Consider the following 25961-nt stretch of genomic DNA (forward strand, 5'->3'; position numbering starts at 1 on the left):
CAAGGTCAAGATTTTTCCAGAGATTTAACAAAGTAAAATAATTTTATTCACAAACGTTACAGCGTTACAGTCAAATATCAGATTGCAAATAATTGCGACTTAACAGCACAAATTTGGTCATAATAAAGCAAAACAGCATCTAAGTGACAAATTACCAGCAAATTTAAGATTTTAAACCAAATACTTTAGGGGGGGGGGGGGGAGAGAAACTTCAGTTATTTTACAGTATTTACATTTATCCACAAAAAGGCTAAAAACAGCAGCAACAAGCTTCATTACAATAACGTTATTAATGTGGCAACTATTAAAATAAAAGCATTTTGAAAACAGACTAAAAGTTATATATGAATTCATTGAGATTACATCAGATTCGGCAGTTACGTTAATAAGTGAAGCAACACATTCAGTTTGTGACTTTGCTGTTAAATGACATCAAACGTGAAAGTAAAGCATCACCGTCCATTTTCATCCACAAATTAAATGTTTCTTTTTCATTAGTCGTAGTGCGAGTATCTGGGGGGGGCTCCCACAGAGTTGAATCAGCACCTCAGTCCGTCTCAACAACAATTATGACACGTGACTTCAGGAGTTGATTTAAATATTTTGATGAGGAACTGCTGCCAAACATGCAGTTAACACGTTTAGTCAGCAGAGGGGGTGGCGAGCTCAGTGTCCTCACAGGGTTCCGGTGGCGTCCTGCAGCTGCTCTCTGATGCAGTTGAGCTCCACAATCCCGTTGTTTAGCACGCCGGCCACCTCCTTTATTTCGCACACAATCTCCTTCTTGCAGCCTTTTTTCAGCTCCCTCGTCTCCTTCACAAAGTAGTTGTCCATCCCTTTGAAGAGTCCTTGAACAGACGCCAAGGCCGTGTCTGAAATCTCTGTTGCTCGCATTACAGGTGCATCCACTAAGCTGATCATCTGGACGGCCTTGCGGACCTCCCAGTCCTCGGAGTAGTGCTGGGTGCCCGACCTGAGGAAAGGGTGACCGCGCAGTTTGTACAAGCCGTGATTGACAAAGTGGAGGATCTTCCCAAGGTCCAGCAGTTGAGACTCATAATCCAGCAGCACCGTCTCTACCTGCAGGAGGAGAGCAAAACATGACTCAGTGCGTCAGGTTAAAGAGTTTAAACATGAGCACCATCACGTGCACAGTGAGGGAACATCAGCTTCGATATGATGTCCATACGGCGTGTTCCTCTGGACGATCCAGCCCGCACGAGGACCCCAGTGACTGTAGAAGGTCAAGGACACGCCCACTTTCCACCTGGCCAGAGCTGATAGATGTTACTTTGGAGAGGTGGGGATGGACTGGAGGTTGGGCTGGCTGGTTGCCATTATACCAGAGCTTCAGGCCAAATGTAGAATATGCCTCTATTTCACTAAGCCCCGCCCCCAGCTGTTGATACTTCCTGCACAGGAGTCTGATACAACAGACTGGTGATACACATTTTTACAACTGTGGCAATTAGAGGGCGCTGCAGAAGTGGTGATCCAGGTACTACAACACAAAAGCTGGGAGTCTTCTACTCGTTTTTGTTTCAAATGTGGTACTAATGGGAGTTTTGCTTAAAAAACAAAACAAAAAAAAACACCCAAAACATGTACAACAACTCTGTCGCTATGACAACATGAGCTCTCAGCCAATGAAGGCTCGCTGAATAAATATTAATTTAACTGCTTTGGGCTTGCCTTCTTCCGGTCGTGCATGTTGTTAACGTTATCAGAGATGGCTGCAGAGGCTGAGGCGATTCCTCCAGCGGTCGCCACACCAACGCCAACAGCCGTAATGACGAGGGAGGCTCCAAAGGTGAAGGGAGCCAGCGCGAGACCGGCAATCGCCGTCACACCACCCACGGCTGTGGTGGTGCCACCGGTGATGCCGGCAATCTTGGCCTTGTGGTGGAAGTTGCTGATATCATCGGCGATGGTGTGGAGCGTGACAATGGACCCCCAGAGGAACTCCGCGTTCTCAGTGAAGACTTTGTTGAAGACGCGCAGGCCGCGATGAACCTTGTCCGCCAAGATGGTGAATGACCTGGAGTTTATTTATAAGACAGGTTAGTCAAGTTTTATGTTAAATTCTTTCAAAAGAAAAAAAATGATTCAGTGACTTGATACAAGAAAAGCTTTTTTAAAATGGAACATCCTCTATGGCTTCACATTTTATAATGAAAAACAACAATTAATGCTGTTCCAAAGTAAGTCTGTAGGACCCGAGGCTCAGCGGTAGCCGCGTTTATCCTCAGATCGAGTAGTGTGAAGCAGATGAGAATCTACAACTCCCCCTGAATGGGACATCAGTGTCTCTCACAGGTTAATCCCCAAGATGAGGCCACGACCTGCTTACAGCCGAGTCAAATGGGACAACACACAGTGGCTAACACTATTAGCAGGTTAGCCTAATCGTAACGTTAGCCTCTTCAGTTATAGAAGCTGGACATTCACTTTGAGCAGGTGGGATTGAGTTCATCAGTGAAATCACCTGCTGAGTCAGTGGCTGCAAGGAAAACCTGCACCCTCTTGGCTCTTTCTGGAATACTTTGGACACCACTGGGTAGCGTAATTGAAAGCATGGTGAAGGTAGGTTGGGTGTAGGGGACTCACAACAGGCCCTTCAGTCATATTACACCAACCCAAGTCTAGCTTTTAAATCAGACCTGCACCAAAGCACCACCAGAATCTATCAATACTCTTCTCAAATAGTTTGAGTGAGTGTACAGATGGGGGTGAAAACAGCGTGATTGGAGGTCATAGGTCTGGACACTGTTGGGCCAGAGGTTAATGCCGTGTGCAGGTACAGTTTTACTTTTCCAGTTTCCAGCGTCTGGAAACCAGACGTACTTGGACTCATCCTCTTTTAAGACAGCGTCCTCTTCGTCTGACGGCACCTCATCCCATTCTGAAAAACAGAAAATCCACTTTTGATGAGTGATGACTTTGATGGGTGGTCAGATGCTACTGTGTGACTCACGTTCCACAGTGTTCCACCACTCCATCAAACTGTCAGTGTCCTGTGAAGAAGAAAAGAACCTCAGAATGCACCAGCTCTGAGACTTAAAAGGGCGAAATACTGAGCTTGGTGGACTTTATGAGAAACTAACCCCTTCCTCTTCATCGTCTTCCACGCCAGCTGCACTGAGCTCGTCCTTCTGGGCAGCTCGCCACTCCGCCTGAACGATGACGAAGCAAAGCGGCAAACCATCAGAAACGTCAGCGTCATGAGGTTAACAGACACTACTTCCTTTGTTTACTGTACGTCCAGCTGGCGTCTGCAGAATGTGGTCGAACCAGCTCGATCGCATGCAGAAAGATGGAACATTACACAACTACATGAAATGAAAATAAATAAGCCTCTTAGAAGAAAAAAAAAAAAAAAAGTGAATTTGAGTTTTCTCAACATGGACTGTGTAGTCTGATTTTCTTCAAAATTGAGTTCACGTCGTAATTTCCTTATGATAACAGGAACTTTACAGCTCAGCTTATCGCTGGTAAAATATATTGCGGGGGGGGGGGGGGGGGGGGTAATTAGGGTTAGTGAAGACTGACTCAGAGACTCATCACCAGTACACAATATATAACCGATTATGTACAAACAAACCAAAGTGTACTTCAGAACATCTGGTGAAGTAATGTAGAATATTTAGCTGCATGAAGCATTTTATTAATTATTGGTCTTTTATTGGCTCTGATAAGTGAATTGCTATTAAATAGACTTTAAACTCACGTTTGTCTTCTCATTTGTTCCTGTTCCGTGTCTTAGGAACTTCCTGGTGGTGCAAATTATTTAATTCACCTACAAGTTTCGCATTTTACGGCGTACTTATACCGGCTATTTATTCTTGCATTTTGAACTGTTGCACAAAGAGTTACTAAAAAAAGCAGGAATAAAATGTTCCAATTTACCGAAATACACACCAAAACAATACAGTCGAAAAAAATAGCCCAGGGGAAAAATATATAAGCAAATAAATGGGTGGGGGCACATAAAAACAAACAAAAAAATTAAATAATAAATTGCAAAATGCAGTGATCATTCTGTAATCCACAAAGATAAAGATTAAACAGATGTGATATCAAACTAAGCCTAAGGTTGGGTTTACTAAACCTCAGTTTAACGTTAACCGACCTGAGCAGCCTCTGACAGGAAGTAGTCACTAGACGTAGCTCCTGGTGGACCTTCAGAATCCAGATTGTTGGATTTATTGTGCTAAAAATAAAATGAAATAAGAGTCATTTTAATCTCTGGCTGGATTTCATGACTATATTCAGTGATAACGTGTTTAATAATAATAAAAATAAATAAAATCACCTTGGCTCTGAGTTTTTTCAGGCCTTTGAGTTTCAGTGGTTTCTTCTGTTGGAAACAAACATTTGGGAAATCACTTTTTTTTTTAAAGCAAAGCATTAAATCTATAAATATCTGTTGGACGTTTATACCAGTTTGTGGACTTCCACTTCGTCCTTTTCAGGATCGTGCATTTCTGCGAAACTCGCGGTAACTTTTCGGCTTGTAACGGCATCACCTTCAACAAAAACATCCTGTCGAAAAATGACACATCAGACACAAAAGGTGACGCCAAGCTGGGACCTGTCCAAAGCTTTTGTACATATAAAATGATCTGATGTAGAGAGAGGGTCACGTGGATTTAGGCACCGAGATGACTGTTTGTTCTAAGTGAAAAACAAAGTAGGACGTTACAAGTTTGCACTCTTCCATTCCAAATGCAGCTTCATCTCCGGTGAAGCCAGCAGATGCTGGGAGACTCTGACAGCAGTCATCGTCCAAGAAGACGTCCTGAGGAGCAAAGAACATCGGGTGAGGACAACCACAAGTCGAAAAGAGGCTTTTATCTGCACAGAGAACCTGGACCTCCATTCTCAAAAACATCCAAGATGATCTTAATGTGCAGAACAGCAGTCAGGCCAAGAAGGCCCAGAGAGACAGACAGCTTGAGAAACATCTACAATGTCAGATGCATTAGAGACATTTATTTTGTATTTGCCACACCCTCAAATATTAAAAAAAATATATATACTGCGTCTTCTAATTTTCTCCCCATTTTCTAAAAAATTTAAATGTTTGTGAATACACAACAAATGCATTAAGTTCATTTGAGTTTTTGTGGAACAAAATTACATAAAGCTGCAACAAAAACTTGGACAAAAAAAAAAAAAAAAAAAAAGACGATTTCTGTCCTTTGATGTGCAGTTTTAGACCCTGTGCATGTTTAATGTTACCTTTGACTTCTTACGTGCTCCGGAGCCATCCCCATACCAATCTGGAAATTTATCCTGGAAAGAAACAAAATTAAAGCTGGATGTCTTCAAAGAGCCGCCACAGCACAAATACGGTCGCCGTTACTGGGCTCGACAATAGCACTGGTCCGATGGCCCGGTGGCCTTTTTTACACGTTCCGGGCCACCACGGGCCAGTGAAGTTCATATTTCACTGGTCCGTATGGGCCAGTAAGAATTAAAATCGCTTTGGGCAAATTTATTAGTCTAATGCTGCATTCACACCGGGCGCGATCAGATGCTATAAATTCGCGGGGGTCGCGTGGCAACGGACGCGCCTCCTTCACCGGGTGTGTCGCTCTGCTTTTGCTGCGAAAATTCGCCCCGGTGCGTCATCAAATAGGAGGAGCTTCCATTCAGCTCGCCGGCTCTGGTTGTCAGTCAAGATAACATGATGGACCTTGATCACACGGAGCGAGTTGTTGTGGAAAGCTGACAAACGTCATGAGACGTTCCAAATTCAGGCAGTATCATTATTTGCTGCAGGAGCTGCGTCTGGATGACGGCTGTTTTCAGCGGTCCTTCTGCCTCTGCGGGACCCAGTTTGAGGACCAACTGTCCCGTTCACGCACACATGTAAACAATAAAAAAAAAAAAAAAAAAAAAAAAAAAAAAAAAAAAAGAAACTCTGCTCCCGCTGCTGTGGGGCTGCTGCTCGCTCCAAAAACTCTTGTCATAATTGTGAAATAAAGAACAAAAGAGACATAAGTCCTGCTCACAGGCTGCTGAGACAGGACATGTTGCGCCACTTCGCAATGTTTGGAACATTGCCGAAGTGCAGACGAATTTCGTCTGCAGGCGCATCTTCTGATGTGGCGCGAATTTCGCTTCAACATCGACGCATCATTTTCGCTTAAGCAAGATCGAGCGCAGTGAATATTATGAATTTCTTGAAACCTCCTGCCCCTGGGCAGAAACCAGGGAAGCAAAGGAAAGAACAGCTATCACCCTCAAAACAAGCACAGAAGAGGAAGGCTGCTGATGCTGAATATGAGAAGGGTGAGGAAAACTTGGCAAGCTTCATGAAAGAAAAGACGGCCATGGCTGGAGTGTGATGAGGAGAGCGAGGTTGTCTTCTGTGGAACTTGAACTTGTAGGGCCATGCCAGAATATGCTGACAAGTATCCCAGCTATCTTAGCTAATTATAGGCCAATCTCCAACCTTCCTTTTCTCTCAAAAATTCTTGAAAGGGTAGTTGTAAAACAGCTAACTGATCATCTGCAGAGGAATGGTCTATTTGAAGAGTTTCAGTCAGGTTTTAGAATTCATCATAGTACAGAAACAGCATTAGTGAAGGTTACAAATGATCTTCTTATGGCCTCGGACAGTGGACTCATCTGTGCTTGTTCTGTTAGACCTCAGTGCTGCTTTTGATACTGTTGACCATAAAATTTTATTACAGAGATTAGAGCATGCCATAGGTATTAAAGGCACTGCGCTGCGGTGGTTTGAATCATATTTGTCTAATAGATTACAATTTGTTCATGTAAATGGGGAATCTTCTTCACAGACTAAAGTTAATTATGGAGTTCCACAAGGTTCTGTGCTAGGACCAATTTTATTCACTTTATACATGCTTCCCTTAGGCAGTATTATTAGACGGTATTGCTTAAATTTTCATTGTTACGCAGATGATACCCAGCTTTATCTATCCATGAAGCCAGAGGACACACACCAATTAGCTAAACTGCAGGATTGTCTTACAGACATAAAGACATGGATGACCTCTAATTTCCTGCTTTTAAACTCAGATAAAACTGAAGTTATTGTACTTGGCCCCACAAATCTTAGAAACATGGTGTCTAACCAGATCCTTACTGTGGATGGCATTTCCCTGACCTCTAGTAATACTGTGAGAAATCTTGGAGTCATTTTTGATCAGGATATGTCATTCAAAGCGCATATTAAACAAATATGTAGGACTGCTTTTTTGCATTTACGCAATATCTCTAAAATCAGAAAGGTCTTGTCTCAGAGTGATGCTGAAAAACTAATTCATGCATTTATTTCCTCTAGGCTGGACTATTGTAATTCATTATTATCAGGTTGTCCTAAAAGTTCCCTAAAAAGCCTTCAGTTAATTCAAAATGCTGCAGCTAGAGTACTGACGGGGACTAGAAGGAGAGAGCATATCTCACCCATATTGGCCTCTCTTCATTGGCTTCCTGTTAATTCTAGAATAGAATTTAAAATTCTTCTTCTTACTTATAAGGTTTTGAGTAATCAGGTCCCATCTTATCTTAGGGACCTCGTAGTACCATATCACCCCAATAGAGCGCTTCGCTCTCAGACTGCAGGCTTACTTGTAGTTCCTAGGGTTTTTAAGAGTAGAATGGGAGGCAGAGCCTTCAGCTTTCAGACTCCTCTCCTGTGGAACCAGCTCCCAATTCAGATCAGTAAGACAGACACCCTCTCTACTTTTAAGATTAGGCTTAAAACCTTCCTTTTTGCTAAAGCTTATAGTTAGGGCTGGATCAGGTGACCCTGAACCATCCCTTAGTTATGCTGCTATAGACGTAGACTGCTGGGGGGTTCCCATGATGCACTGTTTCTTTCTCTTTTTGCTCTGTATGCACCACTCTGCATTTAATCATTAGTGATCGATCTCTGCTCCCCTCCACAGCATGTCTTTTTCCTGGTTCTCTCCCTCAGCCCCAACCAGTCCCAGCAGAAGACTGCCCCTCCCTGAGCCTGGTTCTGCTGGAGGTTTCTTCCTGTTAAAAGGGAGTTTTTCCTTCCCACTGTAGCCAAGTGCTTGCTCACAGGGGGTCGTTTTGACCGTTGGGGTTTTACATAATTATTGTATGGCCTTGCCTTACAATATAAAGCGCCTTGGGGCAACTGTTTGTTGTGATTTGGCGCTATATAAAAAAAATTGATTGACTAATTGAAGTAAGTATAAATATACCAAGTCCTGGTAGACATCTGGTATGATTTCATACACCAGTTTAAAAGTCTAATCAGTATGACCTTGTGGACACCCCAAGGTGACAACATTAGCAAGGGAGCTTGGTATATGAAATTTAACATATTAATTTTGTAAATGATCAAGAAATAAATTTATTTTTGTATTAATGTCTGAGTGTTGAAAAAAAATCCTATCAGTTACCTACTGACATTTTTTTCAAAGTTGACTCACTTTAAGGTTTTTATCATGTAGTATAAGAATATTGTGTTTGTTTTCAAGTGTTTTTGCATTAAGGAAACCCAATTCTAATGTCTGAGTGTTGATTTAAAAAATTCATATCGGTTACCCCCCGGTTCTGGGCCAGTGATATTTTCATCCGGGCCAGTAACTTTCAAATTCTACTGGCCCTGTGGGCCAGTGCATAAATTGCCTTATTGTCAAGCCCTGCGTTACCTTTGAGCCTTTGGGAAGAGCCTGTCCGTGCACCCCCTTCACTTTGTTGTCACTCTGCAGGAGGAAAAAGTTTCAGGAAAAAAAAAAAAAAAAAAAAAAAAAATCACCAAAATGTGCAGAAAAACTGAGGGGAGCCACTTGCGTCACCTTTTCTGAAGCGTGTGCATGTCCTCTGTGCGACAGAAACTTTTTCACCTTATTTTTCTTCTTCTGAAGAGAGAAAACGATTAGAGAGCTGCAGAATTTAACTCATTCTCACTGAAAAGGTTTCTGAGGGTGACTGAAGCGTACAGGTCCATGGACAGTTGCTCCATCCTGCAGCTCGTCTGCACCGTCGTCCTCTTCAGGAGAATATTCATCCAACATGGTGCCCTGGTGAGAAATAAAAAAAAAAACTGCTTTAACTTGCATCAGCAGTTTCTGTATCATTACAGCACTGATAACAGCAATGATGCATTTTAAATAGTTTGAGACGTTGCTGCTCAAATGTAACTGAAAATCCCCCCAAATAATACACTAATATTACTGTATTTTCCTAAATATAGGACGGGCCTGATTATAAGATGGCCCACATACAGTATGGTCACCCTTCACCAGCTAGAACTGAGTGCTGGAACCCCAAGAGTCATGACGTAACATTCAAAGTCTACTGCTGGTGTGTAATATTCTGAGAACGATTAAGATAAATGCACATTGTGTGTGATTCAGTTCTCTTTAATATACAAGGTGCATTTAAAATGTATCCTTATTTTATCCCACAAATGATGAAATGACTTCAGCAAAGGTACTGCATCAACTTTTGCCAAAGGTTTGGTGATTAGACTCAGCAGACTTTCGGCGATGACACCATAAGCATAACAAATGAATGAGTGGAATAACTGCTTCAAAAATGGGCGCACATCAATGGCAACCAAAGGATGTACCAGTCGGCCATCCGCAAGCCAAAACGACCAAGTGATTGACAGAATACGAACTTTGGTCATGGATGGCAGTTGTGTCGCCATCCAAGAACTTGCGGACGAGGCAGGGTGGAGCACAGGTTCAGTTTCATTATGATGGATTTGGTATGTGGATTATGTCACCATAAGTTCATGCTGAAGGTCCTAACAACTACACCTGAAAGTCATCACCAAGGGGAAAGAAAGCGCAGCACGTGAGCACCAATGTCAAAGTCATTCAAATTTATTAATTTATATAGCGCCAATTCATGATAAAATCGTCTCAAGGCGCTTCACACAAAAAACAATTAAAAAATTTAAAACATTTAAAGAAATAATAAAAAAAACCATAAAAGAAAGACAACCATAAAAGAATACAAGAATAAAAACACTTCATAATACTAATGATAAAACAGAGAAAACAAATGAGTCTTTAAACGTGACTTAAAAATATCCACAGTATCCGACTGCCGGATGTGTGCTGGGAGATCGTTCCACAGAGCTGGAGCACGGTAGGAGAAAACTGTGACCGGCAGACTTTTTATTCACCCTGGGAACACATAGAAGTCCTGCACCCTGAGAACGCAGGGCCCGAGCTGGTACATAGGGGCTTACCAGGTCAGCCAGATAGGGAGGTGCAAGTCCATGAACGATTTTATAAACTAATAACAGTACTTTAAGTGCAGGGACGCCAAAACGGGTTTAATGTGGTCAAACTTTCTTTGTGTCAAGAGTCTGGCAGCAGCGTTTTGAAACAGTTGAAGACCCCTAATCCTGGACTGCGGTAAACCAGAAAATAGAGCATTACAATGGTCCAATCTAGAAGAGACAAATGCATGAATCAAAGTCTCAGCATCAGCCATAGACAGGATGGGACGAATCTTCGCTATATTTTGCAAATGGAAGAAAGCAGTCCTCATAATATCTCTAATGTGGAGATCAAAGGACAACGTAGGATCAAAAATTACTCCAAGGTTCCTCACTTTATCCATATGATGTATAACACACAGACCTAAGCTAAGTGCTAGCTGATCAAATTTATGCCGATACCTCGCTGGACCAAGAACCATAACTTCAGTCTTATCAGAATTTAAAAGTAGGAAGTTATTAGACATCCAACTTCTTACTGATGCAAGGCAATCTTCCAAAGATTTTATGTGAGTAAGATTACCAGCAGTTATTGGTATGTACAATTGAGTGTCATCAGCATAGCAATGAAAGGAAATCCCAAAGCGCCGCAGGATATTCCCAAGAGGTGCTACATAAAGGGAAGAAAGCAGGGGGCCTAAAACAGATCCCTGAGGAACCCCAAACTTCATGTCCCTTGAACTTCATGTTCAAGTCATGTTGACAATTTTCTTCGACTCTTGTTGTGCAGTACATCATAAAGTTGGCAGCTCCATCATGACAATCCGCCCACCTATTCAGGCTTTCCTGGACAAACAACGCTCATGTGATTCATTAGGCTCCCTACTTTCCTGACATAGATCCCTCTGATTTTTGGTAGTTCCAAGATCAGAAATGACACTAAAAAGGACTTGATTTGAGTCACGAGAAGATATCATGCTGAATGAGACAGCCGAGCTGGACACCATTCCAAAAGAGAACTTCCAGTAATGTCAGAACCACTGGTAGAAGAAGTGTGTGCAGTCCCAAGGGCACTACTTTGAAGCGGGTTTTAAGATTTCATACCCCCAGATGAGTAATTTATTTTTCATGGCCAAAGGTTGGATATTTTTTGAATGCAAATCGTAAAGTATCTACAGATGGAGTTTCAGCAGCAAAAATAACAGGTCCAATTTTGAAATAAAATTACGGGGCAGGAAACGGGAGCAGCTTTCAGCCAATGGCAGCCATCAGGGAGGCAAAGAAAACAAATGTCTTATATTCAGGTCTGTACTGTAAGTTGCTAGTTTCAGGTTTTGGAAAAGTCATTGCAGAGTCAAAAAATAAATAAAGGCGGGGAGGACAACACAAATTAAAATAAATACAGGTGAGCCCCGTTAACTCGCACAAGTCTTTACTCATGGTCAAGTTATGGACCCTGAAAATTTACACTACTGTGTAGTCAGTTTTGATTAGACTGTTTTTGGGAGGCATTGTCAGTGCGGGCAACTCTGGAGTATGATTTCTTTTTCTTCCTCCTCCAGCTGCTGCACATCAGTGACTCAAAGCTTTTGGATGGGCACGTGTGTAAATTCCAACCCAATCTGAACCAGCATTAAGGACCTAAAAAAGGAAGGTCACAACCAAAAACAAGTTTTTTGGTCAACATCAGTAACTCGTGGCTTCAGATAATTCACGGTCCAATTTTGTGGACCCCAACACGTGTGAGTTAACGGGGCTCACCTGTAACTATGTTTGTACTCTAAAGGTGAGAGTCAGCAGAACTGTCCCTTGCTGTGGGATTGGAGAGTGTGGCTTTTTCTTTTTCCTCCTCGAAATTTACCACATTCCAGTAAACATACAAGGAGTAAATTATTTTGAGAATTAAAAAAAAAAAAAAAAAAAAATCTGCAATAAAAGTAACCCCGAAAGTGCAAGAAACAAAAAATGTAGACTATACAAAAATAAATAAATCCTCAATTTTTTTTTATTTGTCTTCTGATGTGCAGTTTCAGATCCTGTGGATGTTTAATGTTACCTTTGACTTCTTACGTGCTCCGGAGCCATCCCGATACCAATCTGCAAATTTATCCTGGAAAGAAACAAAATTAAAGTTGGACGTCTTCAAAGAGCCGTCGCAGCACAAATACGGTCGCCGTTACCTTTGAGTCTTTGGGAAGAGTCTGTCCATGTGCCCCCTTCACTCTGTCGTCATTCTGCAGGAGGAAACGTTTCAATAAATACACCATAAAAAAACAAAACAAAGTGTGCAGAAAGGGGAGAGGAGCCGCTTGCATCACCTTTTCTGAAGAGTCTGCATGTCCTCTGTGCGACGACTTGCTTTTCACCTTGTTTTTCTTCTTCTTCTGAAGAGAGAAATTGATTAGAGAGCTGCAGAATTTAACTTCAGATTCTCACTCAAAAGGTTTCCGAGGATGACTGAAGCGTACAGATTCATTGACGGCTGCTCCTTCCTGCAGCTCGTCTGCGCCGTCGTCTTCTTCAGGAGAATATTCCTCCAACATGGAGCCCTGGGAACAAAAACCACTTTAAAACGGCATTAACGTCATTCTGATTGCACCAGTCTTGTTTTACTGCATTATTACACCACTTAAATTACAGTAATGCTTTATTTATTATTATTAGTCTAATTTGAGAATCACAAATGTGAAATATAAGCAACGGTGGAAGACAGTTAAAATATATGATTATCTTAGACAGGAGTCTCCGTGGACTATGTCATCTGCAAATGACGATGTGATCTACAGTGAGAGTGAGGAGCAGGTTAACATGAACCTGGAGAGGTGGAGATATGCTCTGGAGAGAAGGGGAATGAACGTAAAGTCAAAACAAGAGAGTACATGTTTATGAGTGAGAAGACAGGAATATTGAGGGTGCAAGGAGTCGAGGCGGTGAATGAAGAGGACTTTAAATCCTTGTGATGAACCTTTCAAAGCAATGGAGAGTTATGGTGAAAAGATGATGAAGAGCAGGCAGACAGTGTGCAGAAAAGTGGCAGGAGGGATTTTCAATACAAAATCTTTTTATATGACTGCAATGAGACCAGATATGTCACATGGTAGAGGCAGTGGCACCAACAGACAGGAGGCAGGTGCTGAAGATTCTGCAATTTTCTGTGGGAGTGACGATGACGGACAGCATTATGAATGTGCACATCAGAGGGGAGGGTACAGATAGGACAGTTTGGGGACAAAGTGAGATTATCTGATGTGTCCTATTTTAAACAGTAAGTAAAATTCTCGTAGTTTACCTCTGACCATCGACGCACACTGGAAACCTTTTTGCCAGATTTCTTCTCAAAGTCATCATCCTGTTGCAGCATCAGATAAAAATTCATCAATGCTGTCATAATAATGACTAAGTCAGAATCTAAAACACAGCATCTCCTTCACTTTGTCAAGAGATTTGCTGAGATGAGACTCAAACTCGTAACGGTCCAAAAAAACGTGCCTACTTGACGCACCCTGGACTCTTGAGGCACGTATCCGTTCATGTGCTTCGCCTCCGGGGTCACGTTTGTGGAAGCTCTTCTGAACAGGTGGTTGAATTTAGTCTTCCCGGGTTTCTTGTGGTAAAACATGTTGATCAAACAACTGCACATTTACAAACGGACACAAGACGACTTCATTCAAACAAAAAACGACTCACTCCTTTATGGTCGATTCCATTCACCTCAACATCAGACGCATCATCAAAATCATCCTGGAAGACGAGAAGAAAATAAAGAAACGGCCTACTTTTGACTTATTATGACTAAAGGAATTCTCCAAAACACCACAACTGACATCTACACAATTTTTAACTGCTGGAGTTGCAACAGCATGACGGCAATTTAACAGAATTATGAAGATGACTTATTGGTTTTCCAACAGAAGCTTAATTCATGCAATTGTCATAATTTGTGACAGACAAGGAGACTTGTGTGGAAGAATCTGCCACCGAAAGCAGCACCCCCTAGAGGTTAACTGACAAATTTTGAGCTTCCTCACAATGGGGCATCAAGGCCACATACAAAATTTGATTTTAATACAAACAATTGCAGAGATATGACCTAATTTACTATTCGGGGAATGACGCAGCAGCGCCCCCTCAGGCTGGAGTGCGTACCTGGGGATGCTGCAGACAGCATTCTGGGGTGGGTGGTGTCTGCCTTACCCCTTCAGCGACAGGCACCCCCATAATGCCACAATTTGAGCTAGAAATTTTTGCTGGACATTCTGGCTCTTAGCATAAATGAGTTGGTACATTTCTGTTCGCGCGCGTCTCTATACAAAAGACGTTTTAACATTACATTTTAGTCATACTTCAGTTTGTCATTCAAGATGATGACAACTTTTTAAACCAAGTGTTAATTTCACCACAAATATTCTCACAATAATCAATCAATCAACTTTTTTCTTGTATAGCGCCAAATCACAACAAACAGTTGCCCCAAGGCGCTCCACATTGCAAGGCAAGGCCATACAATAATTATGAAACACAGTCTACGTCTAAAGCAACATAACCAAGGGATGGTCCAGGGTCACCCGATCCAGCCCTAACTATAAGCCTTAGCGAAAAGGAAAGTTTTAAGCCTAATCTTAAAAGTAGAGAGGGTATCTGTCTCCCTGATCTGAATTGGGAGCTGGTTCCACAGGAGAGGAGCCTGAAAGCTGAAGGCTCTGCCTCCCATTCTACTCTTACAAACCCTAGGAACTACAAGTAAGCCCGCAGTCTGAGAGCGAAGCGCTCTAATGGGGTAATATGGTACTACGAGGTCCCTAAGATAAGATGGGACCTGATTATTCAAAACCTTATAAGTAAGAAGCAGAATTTTAAATTCTATTCTAGCATTAACAGGAAGCCAATGAAGGGAGGCCAACACGGGTGAGATATGCTCTCTCCTGCTAGTCCCCGTCAGTACTCTAGCTGCAGCATTCTGAACCAACTGAAGGCTTTTTAGGGAACTTTTAGGACAACCTGATAATAATGAATTACAATAGTCCAGCCTAGAGGAAATAAATGCATGAATTAGTTTTTCAGCATCACTGAGACAAGACCTTTCTGATTTTAGAGATATTGCGTAAATGCAAAAAGGCAGTCCTACATATTTGTTTAATATGCGCTTTGAATGACATATCCTGATCAAAAATAACTCCAAGATTTCTCACAGTATTACTAGAGATCAGGGAAATGCCATCCAGAGTAACGATCTGGTTAGACACCATGCTTCTAAGATTTGTGGGGCCAAGTACAATAACTTCAGTTTTATCTGAGTTTAAAAGCAGGAAATTAGAGGTCATCCATGTCTTTATGTCTGTAAGACAATCCTGCAGTTTAGCTAATTGGTGCGTATCCTCTGGCTTCATGGATAGATAAAGCTGGGTATCATCTGCGTAACAATGAAAATTTAAGCAATACCGTCTAATAATACTGCCCAAGGGAAGCATGTATAAAGTGAATAAAATTGGTCCTAGCACAGAACCTTGTGGAACTCCATAATTAACTTTAGTCTGTGAAGAAGATTCCCCATTTACATGAACAAACTGTAATCTATTAGACAAATATGATTCAAACCACCGCAGCGCAATGCCTTTAATACCTATGACGCTTCCTTTAAGAGGCCTTTTTAAAATCACCGTTACCTTTGACAATTTTCTTCGGTGAGGTAACGTCATGCTCCGCCCCTCTATGTCACCGGTGTACTTTTCCTACAAAAACAATGCACAAACGTAAAATATACAACCAACACTTTGGAACAGAGTGAATCTTTTCTTTACCTTTTGCTCTCTTCGAGAACTTAAGGACATTCTGATCTTCTTCTTCAACTGCAACACAAGTAGTTCTTTGTATTCAAGGTAAATCGTGACACTCATTACACTAATTTGTCTTTTATACAGTAAACAACACTATCAGGCATTGCAGAATGTGTGAGAGTAAAAGTTACCAATGAGGCAGGACTTGCAGATCTATCCGGCGATGTTCCTCTGCCTCCGTTAGAGTCTGCCTTCATCAAAGACGAAGTTTTAGCTTCCTTTAGATCATGTCCCGTTTACAATCAAACCGTACCAGTTGGGAAACACGAGCAGCCGCTTACCTGTGATTCTCGTCGCAGTTTAAGTTTTCCAGACTGGAGAGAAAAGGAAGTGTTACAATGGAAGTGCTGAATTTACCAAGTTGGTCAAAATGTTTGAAACTCAGAAGTTTCCCAAACGTTAGAAACACTGATGGAGGGGAAATGTTTACTTACTGGTCTATAGTCTGGATTAACCTCAGGGCTGTCCTCGGGCCAGTCCTCCACACAACATTCCTAAATGGACATAAAAATACTGTAGACGTGCAGGAAATTTCACAGACTACCAAGAATGTTACACGATAGGTGTCAAAATGTATAATTTGCAGGATTCAACTGGAACTACTGGATAACTTTTTCTTTAATATGTTTCCGTTTGAGAGATCAGAAGACAGACTGCAGGTCTGCCTAGATGGACACCAGTCAAAACCCAAAGTGGTTCGACTGTGTGGTGATAAAGTGACATGAAACAACTTTACCTGAACAGTGACTAAAAATTTTAATTTTCAATCAACTCGTAATTAATAGCAAAGTTTACTTTTGCACCAACATTCTAAAAAGCAGACCTGTCCAAGAAGCAGGATGTCCTCAAAGGCAACATAGTTCTCAGGATCCACAGTTTTTACCTGAAAAGAAAAAAAAGAAAAGAAAAAAAAAAGTTACTTAGTGAAATATTCTGGCATCCACACAAACGGAACCTTTAAATCCGTTCTCAGTCATTGTTAAAGTGTTCCCCACTTTCACTACAAGTTGGCAGATGTTTGTCCAAACTAAAAAAATAATTCTATACGTTTGTGTCTCCTTTAGTTAATTTTTCTTTTTCATGTCACCAACACAAGTGACCACGTTGCCCCCTTGTAATTTAATAAAGTGCTTCAAATTTAAAAACGTCCTTTACATCAGGATTTGTCTCATTTCAGACATTAATACTACAAGGAAAATTTAAATGTTATAATGCCAAACGCAGATCATTTGTAATTGCTGCATCAAATGTTGCACTTCACCCCCCCCCCCCCCCACCAAAAAAAAAAAAAGCTTTTATTGTGAAGTACCAACAGCATATCTGAACTGGAGGACCAACCGAGCGGCATCAACATCTAAGATCGAAAATAAATCAATACAAGCTTCAGACGGGTTCCATTAACCAGACAAACATCAGCTGTTTTGAGGCGATTAAATGCAGGTCAACCCCAGTAACTTCCTGAAAAACTTTAAACAATCCAACCGCAGTGGAATTCTTACCGGAATGTTTGGTTTCTTAGGAAAAACTGGTTTGGGGAGCGGCTTGAAGACTGGCTTAGGAGGCGTTCTTGGTGCAGCAGGTTTAGGGTCAATCTATACACACACACACACAGAGTTAGCAGCACAACCAGACAGGAAAATAATAATGTGAGGTGAGTTCTAAACATACAGGGTTTGCTGGTTTGGGTGGCTTCTCTCGTCTCCGTCCTGCAGTCCGAGGTAACGGTTTGGGTGGACGTTTGAAGACCCCCACCTGCAAGTTTCATCATGAAAGATGGTGTATCAGTTAAGAAAAAGACACACCCATGACATCCAATCTACAAAATGACATTTGCTGAAACATAAAATGTCACTTGTGGGCCTACACGTGTCAGTTCCGGACTCTGTCTGGGCGATGAGGACAAGGTCTGTTCCTGGCTGAATGGAGATGGCTGGAAAACGTTTGCTCCTTCAGGACTGGACGGGATCATTTCATTTGACCTGTTAGGCAATGTTGCTTCAGCAGCCAGGTCAGATCCTGATGGTGTTGCCTTTAAGAGACCTGGTGTGAGATCAACTGAGGAGGACAACAATGTGGCCACCTTGTCGTCTGAAGGACTGATAAGTGAGGATGTGGGTGCAGGAGCTGTCGTGTTCACCGTGCGTGAGGGTAGCAGCTGGAAGATATCTGCAGTCCCATGAGAAAGATCTTTGAAGGGGTCAAACTGTTTATAGGAATGAGTGTCAAATGGATTGGGACTGTCCAGGAAGAGAGTTTTTGAAACTGGAGTTGGGAATGGGTCAACTGCATTTGCAGATGAAGGTGAAAATATGTCCAGGTTTTGCTCAGACGACACATCGAGGTTTTCTTTCGAAGGAAGCTGCATGTGCAAACGTCTGGGACTTGGACGTGGTTTAAACAAACCATCAGTTGTGGAGGTATGAAACGGGTTTACCGCTTCAGGCTGTGTGGGCTGATGCACCTCCTGGGTTGGAGAAGATCTGAAGGGGTTCATGGAGATGCTGGGAGACTGACTGAGAAGGTTGATTTCCTTAGCAGGAGCAGCACGGAGCAAATCTCTTGCTTTGTTCACCTGGAAAAGATCAGAATTATTTGGGGGTAAGTTAGTGGAAATGTCCCAAGATTGAAGAGAACTTGTGCCGACGTCTCCTGGTGAGTTCATGGTCATGTTAGAAAAATGACCACCCCTGGCAGGTGTGTTTTGGGGCAGTGAGGTGCTGAAAGGGTTTTGCACATGGCTGTGGGATGAATCCTTTAGAGAGTCTGAAAACATGGTTCCATGTTCTTTTGCCTCAATTTTTGGTGTTAAATCTGCAGATGAACGCTGATAGACAGGTGGATTTAAAGCAACGGCATCATGGCGTCCTCCCTCTGAAGGTCCCCTGATCGCTTCTTCCACGTTATATTTTCTGCTGGACTCCTAACAGCAGAACGCATCACCATTAATAAATATAATACTGAAATTAAAGAGATTAAATGATGTAGTACGTACCAAAAAATGTTCATAAAAAGTGGTACTTTTGACTGGATCCCCATCAACTTGACTCTGAAATAAAAAGAAAGTCTCAGTTATAAAATATACACAATGTAGTACTGCTGTAGTTTAAAAGGGCACCTCAGCTTTAGCGTTTAAGTTTGAGAAAGTTTTTTTTTTTTTTGTTCCTCAACCACAAGCAACAAATAAGATCACAATCAGCCACAGAAGACTAGAACTTTCAGATTTGTCCGGGTGTCTTGGTGGCTTCCCTCACTTGTCTACTACTTACACAGTCACTCAGTTTTTGAGAACTGCCTACATCAGACCGATTACTCCACATCCATAAACAGGCTTATTTTGCTGCTGACTTTCACAAATGAAATAAAGAAACCTGCACACAGTAGAGATTTCACGGTGGGGGTTAGTGTCATTATTGTTAAAAAGAAAAGGGGTGTGGCCTGAACCTGCACTGCAGCAGGAAGAAGATTATGTTGTTGGAACAGTTATGTTGAAATGTGACTTGAGATAACGAACTCTCCACAATGTCAAAAATATCTGCACCTCACGTTCACCTGGTTAAACGGAGCATCACTTGTCAAAGTGGAAAGAGCACCGAGGAACTTGTCCTCCTGCAGACCAAACACAAATCCAGAGCACCAGAGGAGCATGAAAACACGCATTAATGTGTCTGAAATAAGTGCAGAGAGAGTCCAGCAGCACCAACGCCTTTAAAAAAGGCATTAAAAACAAGATAAATGTTGCATAGCAAATATACTCTCAAGAGAAAAACAAACAGTACTACACAATTACAGTTTCTTATTAAAGCCTCGGTCCCACCAAATAATAAGCCATGAATAATGAGACACGCATGGGTGTGTCAGTGATTAATTGAAGAATGGTCCACGTTTTAAGCCGTCACGTATCCGCTAGTAAGGCACCTCTCTGTGCCTCAAATATGCCCCGTCCAGCCTCGAGTGGCTGGTGTCGCCGCATATGATCCACGTCAAGCCACATATGATCCATGTAGCACGACGTTGGTGCACGTTTGGGTTTGGTCCAAACCTCCAGCCCTCTCACACGTGGTCCCTTTAAAGTGGGTTTTCAATTCACAGCATCCATTCAAGATGTCATTTTTTTTAAACAGTCCAAAAAAAGACGCTGCAGTGAGTGAGTGCGCACTCCCGTGCCAGGGGATACTGATTCTGACGGGGATAACTACTTTGGCATGACACCGGCTAGTGTGCGCATAAATGCGCCAGGCTGCTGTTCAACAGTGTTCCAGAATCATTGGGCCTCATGTATCAACGTTGCGTACAGCGATATTTGAGCGTATATGGGGTGTACGCCAAAACGGCTGCACTACTTGGCATTTATCAATGTGGTCGTTGGCGTACGCTGCGCTGAAAATATACACCAGGTCGAGAGGTGGCGTAAATTATACACCAAAATGAACCAGCGCTGGAATCCACATAAAAATGAAGATGATCAACATGATAAACAGTGCCATTATACAAATCAATGCATATGTTACATAAATAACACTTTCCTGATTATACTACATAATAATCAATACAAATCCCGCTGTTGCGGGATTGTTATGGAGCACGATCTGTGGTCACAGCGCTGACTGCAAAGACAGCGCTGCTCGCCTTTTTCTCCAGACTTCGAGCCTGGAGCCAGAGTAGCGCTGAGCTTAACTTCATGTGGTGTGATCGTTTTAGACAATGAAATTGATAATAACAACTGTAGTTTCGTCATTCCTTTAATTTGCCCGTGCTGCAACCAGGTTTTGTCGTCTCCATTCGGTTGTCACAATAAAATAAATACAGAAATACATTTAAAAAATAAAGAAATCTGACAGATTAGGCGTGTCTTATTAATTGAGCGAGCAAATATCCACATGTCAAGAATTATTGACATGTGAAAAGAGAATACAGTGGTCCCTCGCTATAACGCCGTTCACCTGTCGTGGCCTCGGAGTATTTAGTCCAATTTTGCATGCCTTTTTTTTTTTTTTTTTTTTTTTTTTTTAATACAGTGTTCTGTGTATCTGTTTATAAGAATCTTGCTGCCCAGAAGAGAAAAGAGTGCCAACAACTACTCATAACTGTGTTTGTCACACGGAAACAAACACCTGCAGCAGCGAGATGTGAGTGGGAAAAGGCGCGGCGTCAGGACACAGAGGCCCGATCTGTGAAATACTGATGAGTCACTATTAATAACTTCTTATGTGTCCGACCTCGTTCGTTGATCATTAAAATTAATTTGTTAGTTCTAAATGCCATAATAATTATTTATAGGAAAACGTTCTATTTTTATTTCTCAAACAAATGTTTGGGCCTGAAAACAGTTTGGTATTATTTTCCTACTCAGGTAGGAACTTTGAGAGTGTTTACACACGAGAGAAAAGTGAGAAAATGTTCATGCCTGATTGAGAAAGTGTATAAACTGTGTAGTGAGTAGTAGTACAGCTTTGAAACGTCTGTAATAATTGTAAAAAATAACGCTGACTACGTCACGGTTTCGCGTATTACGGGCTATTTTTTAGAACGTAACTCCAGCGATTAATGAGGGACCACTAACACTTTATTGATTATATACTACAAAACAATTGATACGACAGCCGCTTCTGACGCTCTATTGGCACGCGTCGTGATTGGTGGAGTTCTTTTTCATTGCCGTCTTGCCGGCTTCCATGTCATAAAATGAGGGTGTGTCTGAAGCGGAGTCTGAACATTTATGGGCATGTTTATTATAATTACGATCGTTTCCACCCGCTGCATTTATCAAGATCACGTCAGGCGTACGCCAGAAATGGGCAGGTGCGCACTGCTTGATACATGTCATGGCGACTTTGGTGTATTTCAAGTTTACGCCGTAAATTTACGCCACAAGTGCGCAACATTGATACATGAGGCCCATTAAACGCAGTAGTTGTGTGTGTTCACCCAGCTCTCTGTGAGCACAAAAAACAAAGGACACCACAATGAAGTGGCTGCTTTAATTATATACACCCACAACTGTGTGGATTGATCCCTTCCCCCGCAAAAACCTCATCCATAACCAGACCAGCTACAACCAACCACAGGTTCCTGGACAGTTGCCTGTGTGCTTAATTTCTTCCACGGCTTACAGTGACCGTGATCCAGCTTTTAACTTTCTGTTCATCCGTTAATGTCTGCGAAACTGCTCTTTTGTGCGCTCACATGCTGGGTTCCTGGTCAGTCGCCTCTGCGCTTCATTTCTTCCACAACTTTAAAAAGACAGCCACTTTGACACTGTGATCTAACTTTTAACTTTGTGTTCATCCATTATTGACCGCAAAAATCACGCTTTTGCAAGCTGCCGTTTTGCGTAAATGCTCATCTTGAGTGGCAGTCATTGCGTCAGTGCACACTCACAGCGGAGCTCATCTGATCCATTAACAAGATGTTAAATCTATCAGAAACATACTATTACAGCTAGGAATGACCATGCAACTGTTTTACCAAGATATTAAAACATTACAAATAGTTAAGTTTTAAGCTGTTTCAAATATGTTCCTCGTGGAACAGGAGAGCGGAAAAAAAGGGTCCAGATGAAACAGTTCTGTGATTCCAGAAGCGATTACAGCCGTTTTCAACATCCAAGCTCTGACAGAAAATGATTAGTCCACTACAAAATAATTATTTTACATACAGTGTCCGGCGCACAAAGCAGGTGGAATTGTAGTGCGCAAGAGGGCGGAGCCTGCCCAAAATAGCCAGTCCAGTCCTCGTAGCTTCCAGATGCTCAGATAAGGGGCTTTTAACAGCCTCGTCCTCACTACAAACATGCCTCTAAAATCCTCGTAGTAACTTGCACACAAACTGCCCCACGCTGTTTTTGCTCAATTTTGAACTTCTTGAAATTAGTGCCACGCTCAGAGATAAGCTTTGTAAGCTGAATATTCTGCCTCTAAGAGCTACTATTCTGTTGTTGAATAACTTGACTTGTACCAAAAAAAAAAAAAAAAGTTGCGTGGCTCATCACTGTTCATTATTTGGTGGGACCAGGGATTATCTTATGTCAGAGATGTGCACAAACAGAAATGTTGTGCTCATTAAAGTTGGGACAAAAACAAATCATTCTACCGTATCTTCCAAACTACAAGTCGCACAACCTCCCAACCTTAAAAGTAAAAAAACAACAAAAACCCTGTAATTTATACTCCTGCGCAAACAAACATTAATTGAGAGGTTGCATGACCTACTTTTCAAGTTATTTGGCATTACATGACCTCCATAACTGGACCCCAACAGACGCTTATGTACCAGCAATGATACCAAACGCAGACAAGTTCACAATTTAAGATACTTTCAAATGAAAGCAGAGAGCGACATAACCAGAAAGTTGAGCTGATTGATTTTATTGTCCCTTATTCTTTGTCAGCAACAGACTCTGACATTGTAAATCTGCCAAAGATAGAATTTGGAGACATTTATAACTTCCTTGTTCTGGAAATGTGATTCTACACCGGCAAGTTTAGGACTGGAAAACCTTGGAAACTCAAAAAATATTTCACAAATGGGTGGATGGTTGACAACAGAGTCTGTGTTTGTGACAGTGAGTTCATTAAGTTGTATTTTCCTCCATATAACATGAATGTAGGGGACCCCCTCCCTCCCAAAATACAACACAAAGTGGCATTTTTGCACCTCTGGTCTACGTTAAGCATCTGCTTTATAACAACAGTGTGAGGGTCTATCAGGGCGCCATGCAGCTCTGCTATGAATAGTCAAGTGAAACCTCTCTATAATATTAATAATTTACATAGGGTTTTCTTTTTTAAAGTGATGGTTTAGTCAATACTACATCTGCCGAGAAGATAATGTTTTCATAGGCATGTGTCCGTTTGTGGGCTCAACATGTTCCAGAAAGTAAGCGGCTATGTTTTGAAGGTGATGTAGAATATACGTGTATTTAGGAACTGAGAACCAGAAGAATGTTTGACACATAGGAAAATTTAGCTCAAAAGCTTGTAAGAGAATGTTGAAATTTGGTACGCAGTTTGATACCATCCTAAAAAAAAAAGGGGGGGGGGGGTCACTTTCGAATTTGGTCGGGAATGTATTTTGGATCCAGAAGTTTTAAATGATGTGGACTTGGAGACCCATTATTTAATGTTTTAGGTTTTCAGATATTTTGGGATTTTATTTTTATATGAACAGATTAGTTATATTGTAATTTGATGACAGAAAAATTTAATTTAACGTGTTCCCAAAATTTTGCATCCAACCATGTGCTCCTTTTACTCCCAAAACAGAGATACAGAATATTTTTAGTTTTTTTTTTTTGTTTTTTTGGGGGGGGGATTTGGACCAAGTGTCACTGACCTTGTGATGTTTGTGGAACGGGCTTTGAGAGACTTTCTTCAGAGTATTTTGTAGAGTCACAAGACTCTAAAAGAAGACAAAACATCATCAGCAAATCAATAAAAACAAAAACATTAACGTAGCTGATTTCTAAAACTACTTTCAACTGGTGTGAAAACCTGTCAAATTCTCTCGTTTTGAAAACCACAGTGACAATAAAACAAAACCCCCAAACTGTGTTGTATAAAATTTTAAATAATACTGAAGCTGGTTTTTGTTCTGACTGGATGGAAAAAAGTCAAAGCTTTCACAAGTTTCTAGGAGTCTAAATTTATATATAAACAATTATTTGCTTCAATTATTCAAACTTTAAGCAACAACACCATAATCCTCAGTTCTACAGCACTTGTAATAGAAGTTAAAAAAATAAATAAAAAGTAATAAATGCAAAAACAATCCAATAAATAACAAGATCAGTTTTTTTTTTTTTTAAGTATTTTAGCAATAAGTTACCAATACATTTATTAATAAAGTAATTTATCAAGGACAAAATGCCAAAATTATAAATGTGAGTTTGATGGAGGAAGGACGTTTTAATTTATTCCACATAATTAGAGAATTAATTGGGCTCCGACTAATTACTGACACTCATCCGTCCAGCAAAACAAAGTTATTCAGGACCGAATCCAATTTACCGGCCTTCTTTCTCCAACTGTCTCATTTTCTCCACTTTCCACCTCATTCTCCTGTGAATTAATAAGTTATAGAAAGAAAAAGAAAGACAGAGAAAAAAAATCAGTAGAAGTAAAAAAAAAAAAAAAAAAAAACACTTCTGTCGAATCAAAATAACTTCCGCACGTCGCTACTAATTATACAATTAAAAACTTACCGTAGTTGAATCGCCTTTCATAATGTAATTCTTGTGAGAATATACTCCACCGGTGACTTTTATTTTTTATTTAAATTAAAAGACGTCAATGCGCCACTGTGATATAATCGGTTTGATGCACCTGCGTCAAATTAGCCGTGATGAAAACGCTAATATCTGGAATGACTTTTCAGAATAAAAGACCGGTTTGACACACGCTTCCTCTTTAGTGGTTTCATGATTTTTTTTTAAGTGATTATGTTCAGACGTCATTGTCTTTTTCTACAACTGGAATTATGAGACGATTAGCTGATCAACATAAAAATAATCATCTACGTTAATATCAATTTGGTTATTAGAAGAAATACAGCAACAATAATATTTACATTCACTTCTTAAATTTGTGGATTTATTCATTTATTTTTACATTGTACTTCTGAAGCTAATTAGATTTTAAACTAGTGTAAAATTGGATCTATTGGATTTATTTATTTTAATACACTGGTTTTAAACAGCACCGAATCAGTGGGTATAATGTGTTCAGGTAGCTTTAATCAAATCAAATTTAGTTTTGAAGCTCTTTAAAACATTTACAAAATACTGTACAGTTAAAACGGAATATTAAAACTGACATCCAGTAACAACAAAAATAAAATACAAAATAGAACCAATTCATGAATTATGAATAAATAAAGACTTCATTTAAATCTAATCTAACTCAGTTATTTAGTTTCATGTTGCTTTCAGTGGTTGGACACTTAAA

General features: G+C 40.9%; 1 protein-coding gene across 4 annotated transcripts; it reads right to left on the bottom strand.

The window, feature by feature from the left end:
- Window positions 1-5: 5 nt before the first annotated feature.
- LOC117505129 lies at window positions 6-25441 on the bottom strand. Of its 4 annotated transcripts, none has more exons than XM_034164670.1 (33): window positions 25220-25441; window positions 25026-25076; window positions 24352-24417; window positions 19013-19066; window positions 17885-18940; window positions 17689-17772; window positions 17520-17612; window positions 16844-16903; window positions 16455-16514; window positions 16302-16334; window positions 16152-16211; window positions 15985-16032; window positions 15850-15915; window positions 13874-13927; window positions 13689-13790; window positions 13476-13535; window positions 12655-12735; window positions 12505-12567; window positions 12367-12420; window positions 12243-12296; window positions 8952-9032; window positions 8808-8870; window positions 8661-8714; window positions 5242-5295; window positions 4703-4798; window positions 4441-4542; window positions 4313-4357; window positions 4130-4210; window positions 3105-3173; window positions 2975-3014; window positions 2845-2902; window positions 1693-2038; window positions 6-1080 (listed from the first exon to the last, which is right to left on the bottom strand). In XM_034164670.1, the coding sequence occupies exons 1-33, from the start codon at window positions 25238-25240 to the stop codon at window positions 676-678; spliced, it is 3714 nt and encodes a 1237-aa protein (XP_034020561.1). In that variant the 5' UTR covers window positions 25241-25441; the 3' UTR covers window positions 6-675. The 4 variants fall into 4 exon arrangements, with proteins under 4 accessions (XP_034020561.1, XP_034020562.1, XP_034020560.1 ...); XM_034164671.1 differs by having other exon boundaries at window positions 8808-8867; window positions 12505-12570; XM_034164669.1 differs by having other exon boundaries at window positions 12505-12570.
- Between the last annotated feature and the right edge of the window lie 520 nt (window positions 25442-25961).

The sequence above is a fragment of the Thalassophryne amazonica genome, chromosome 23 (assembly GCF_902500255.1).
Source record: "Thalassophryne amazonica chromosome 23, fThaAma1.1, whole genome shotgun sequence".
Classification (NCBI taxonomy): Eukaryota; Metazoa; Chordata; class Actinopteri; order Batrachoidiformes; family Batrachoididae; genus Thalassophryne; species Thalassophryne amazonica.

Bases quoted from the DNA above. Each gene is read 5' to 3' on its own strand.
- LOC117505129 (XM_034164669.1), bottom strand. From the start codon at position 25,240: ATGAAAGGCGATTCAACTACG. The intron at 24,418-25,025 runs GTAAATTGGATT...GTCTTCTTTTAG, and splicing joins CAGTTGGAGAAAGAAGGCCG to AGTCTTGTGACTCTACAAAA. The intron at 15,916-15,984 runs GTAAAGAAAAGA...TTGTTTTTGTAG, and splicing joins GTTCTCGAAGAGAGCAAAAG to GAAAAGTACACCGGTGACAT.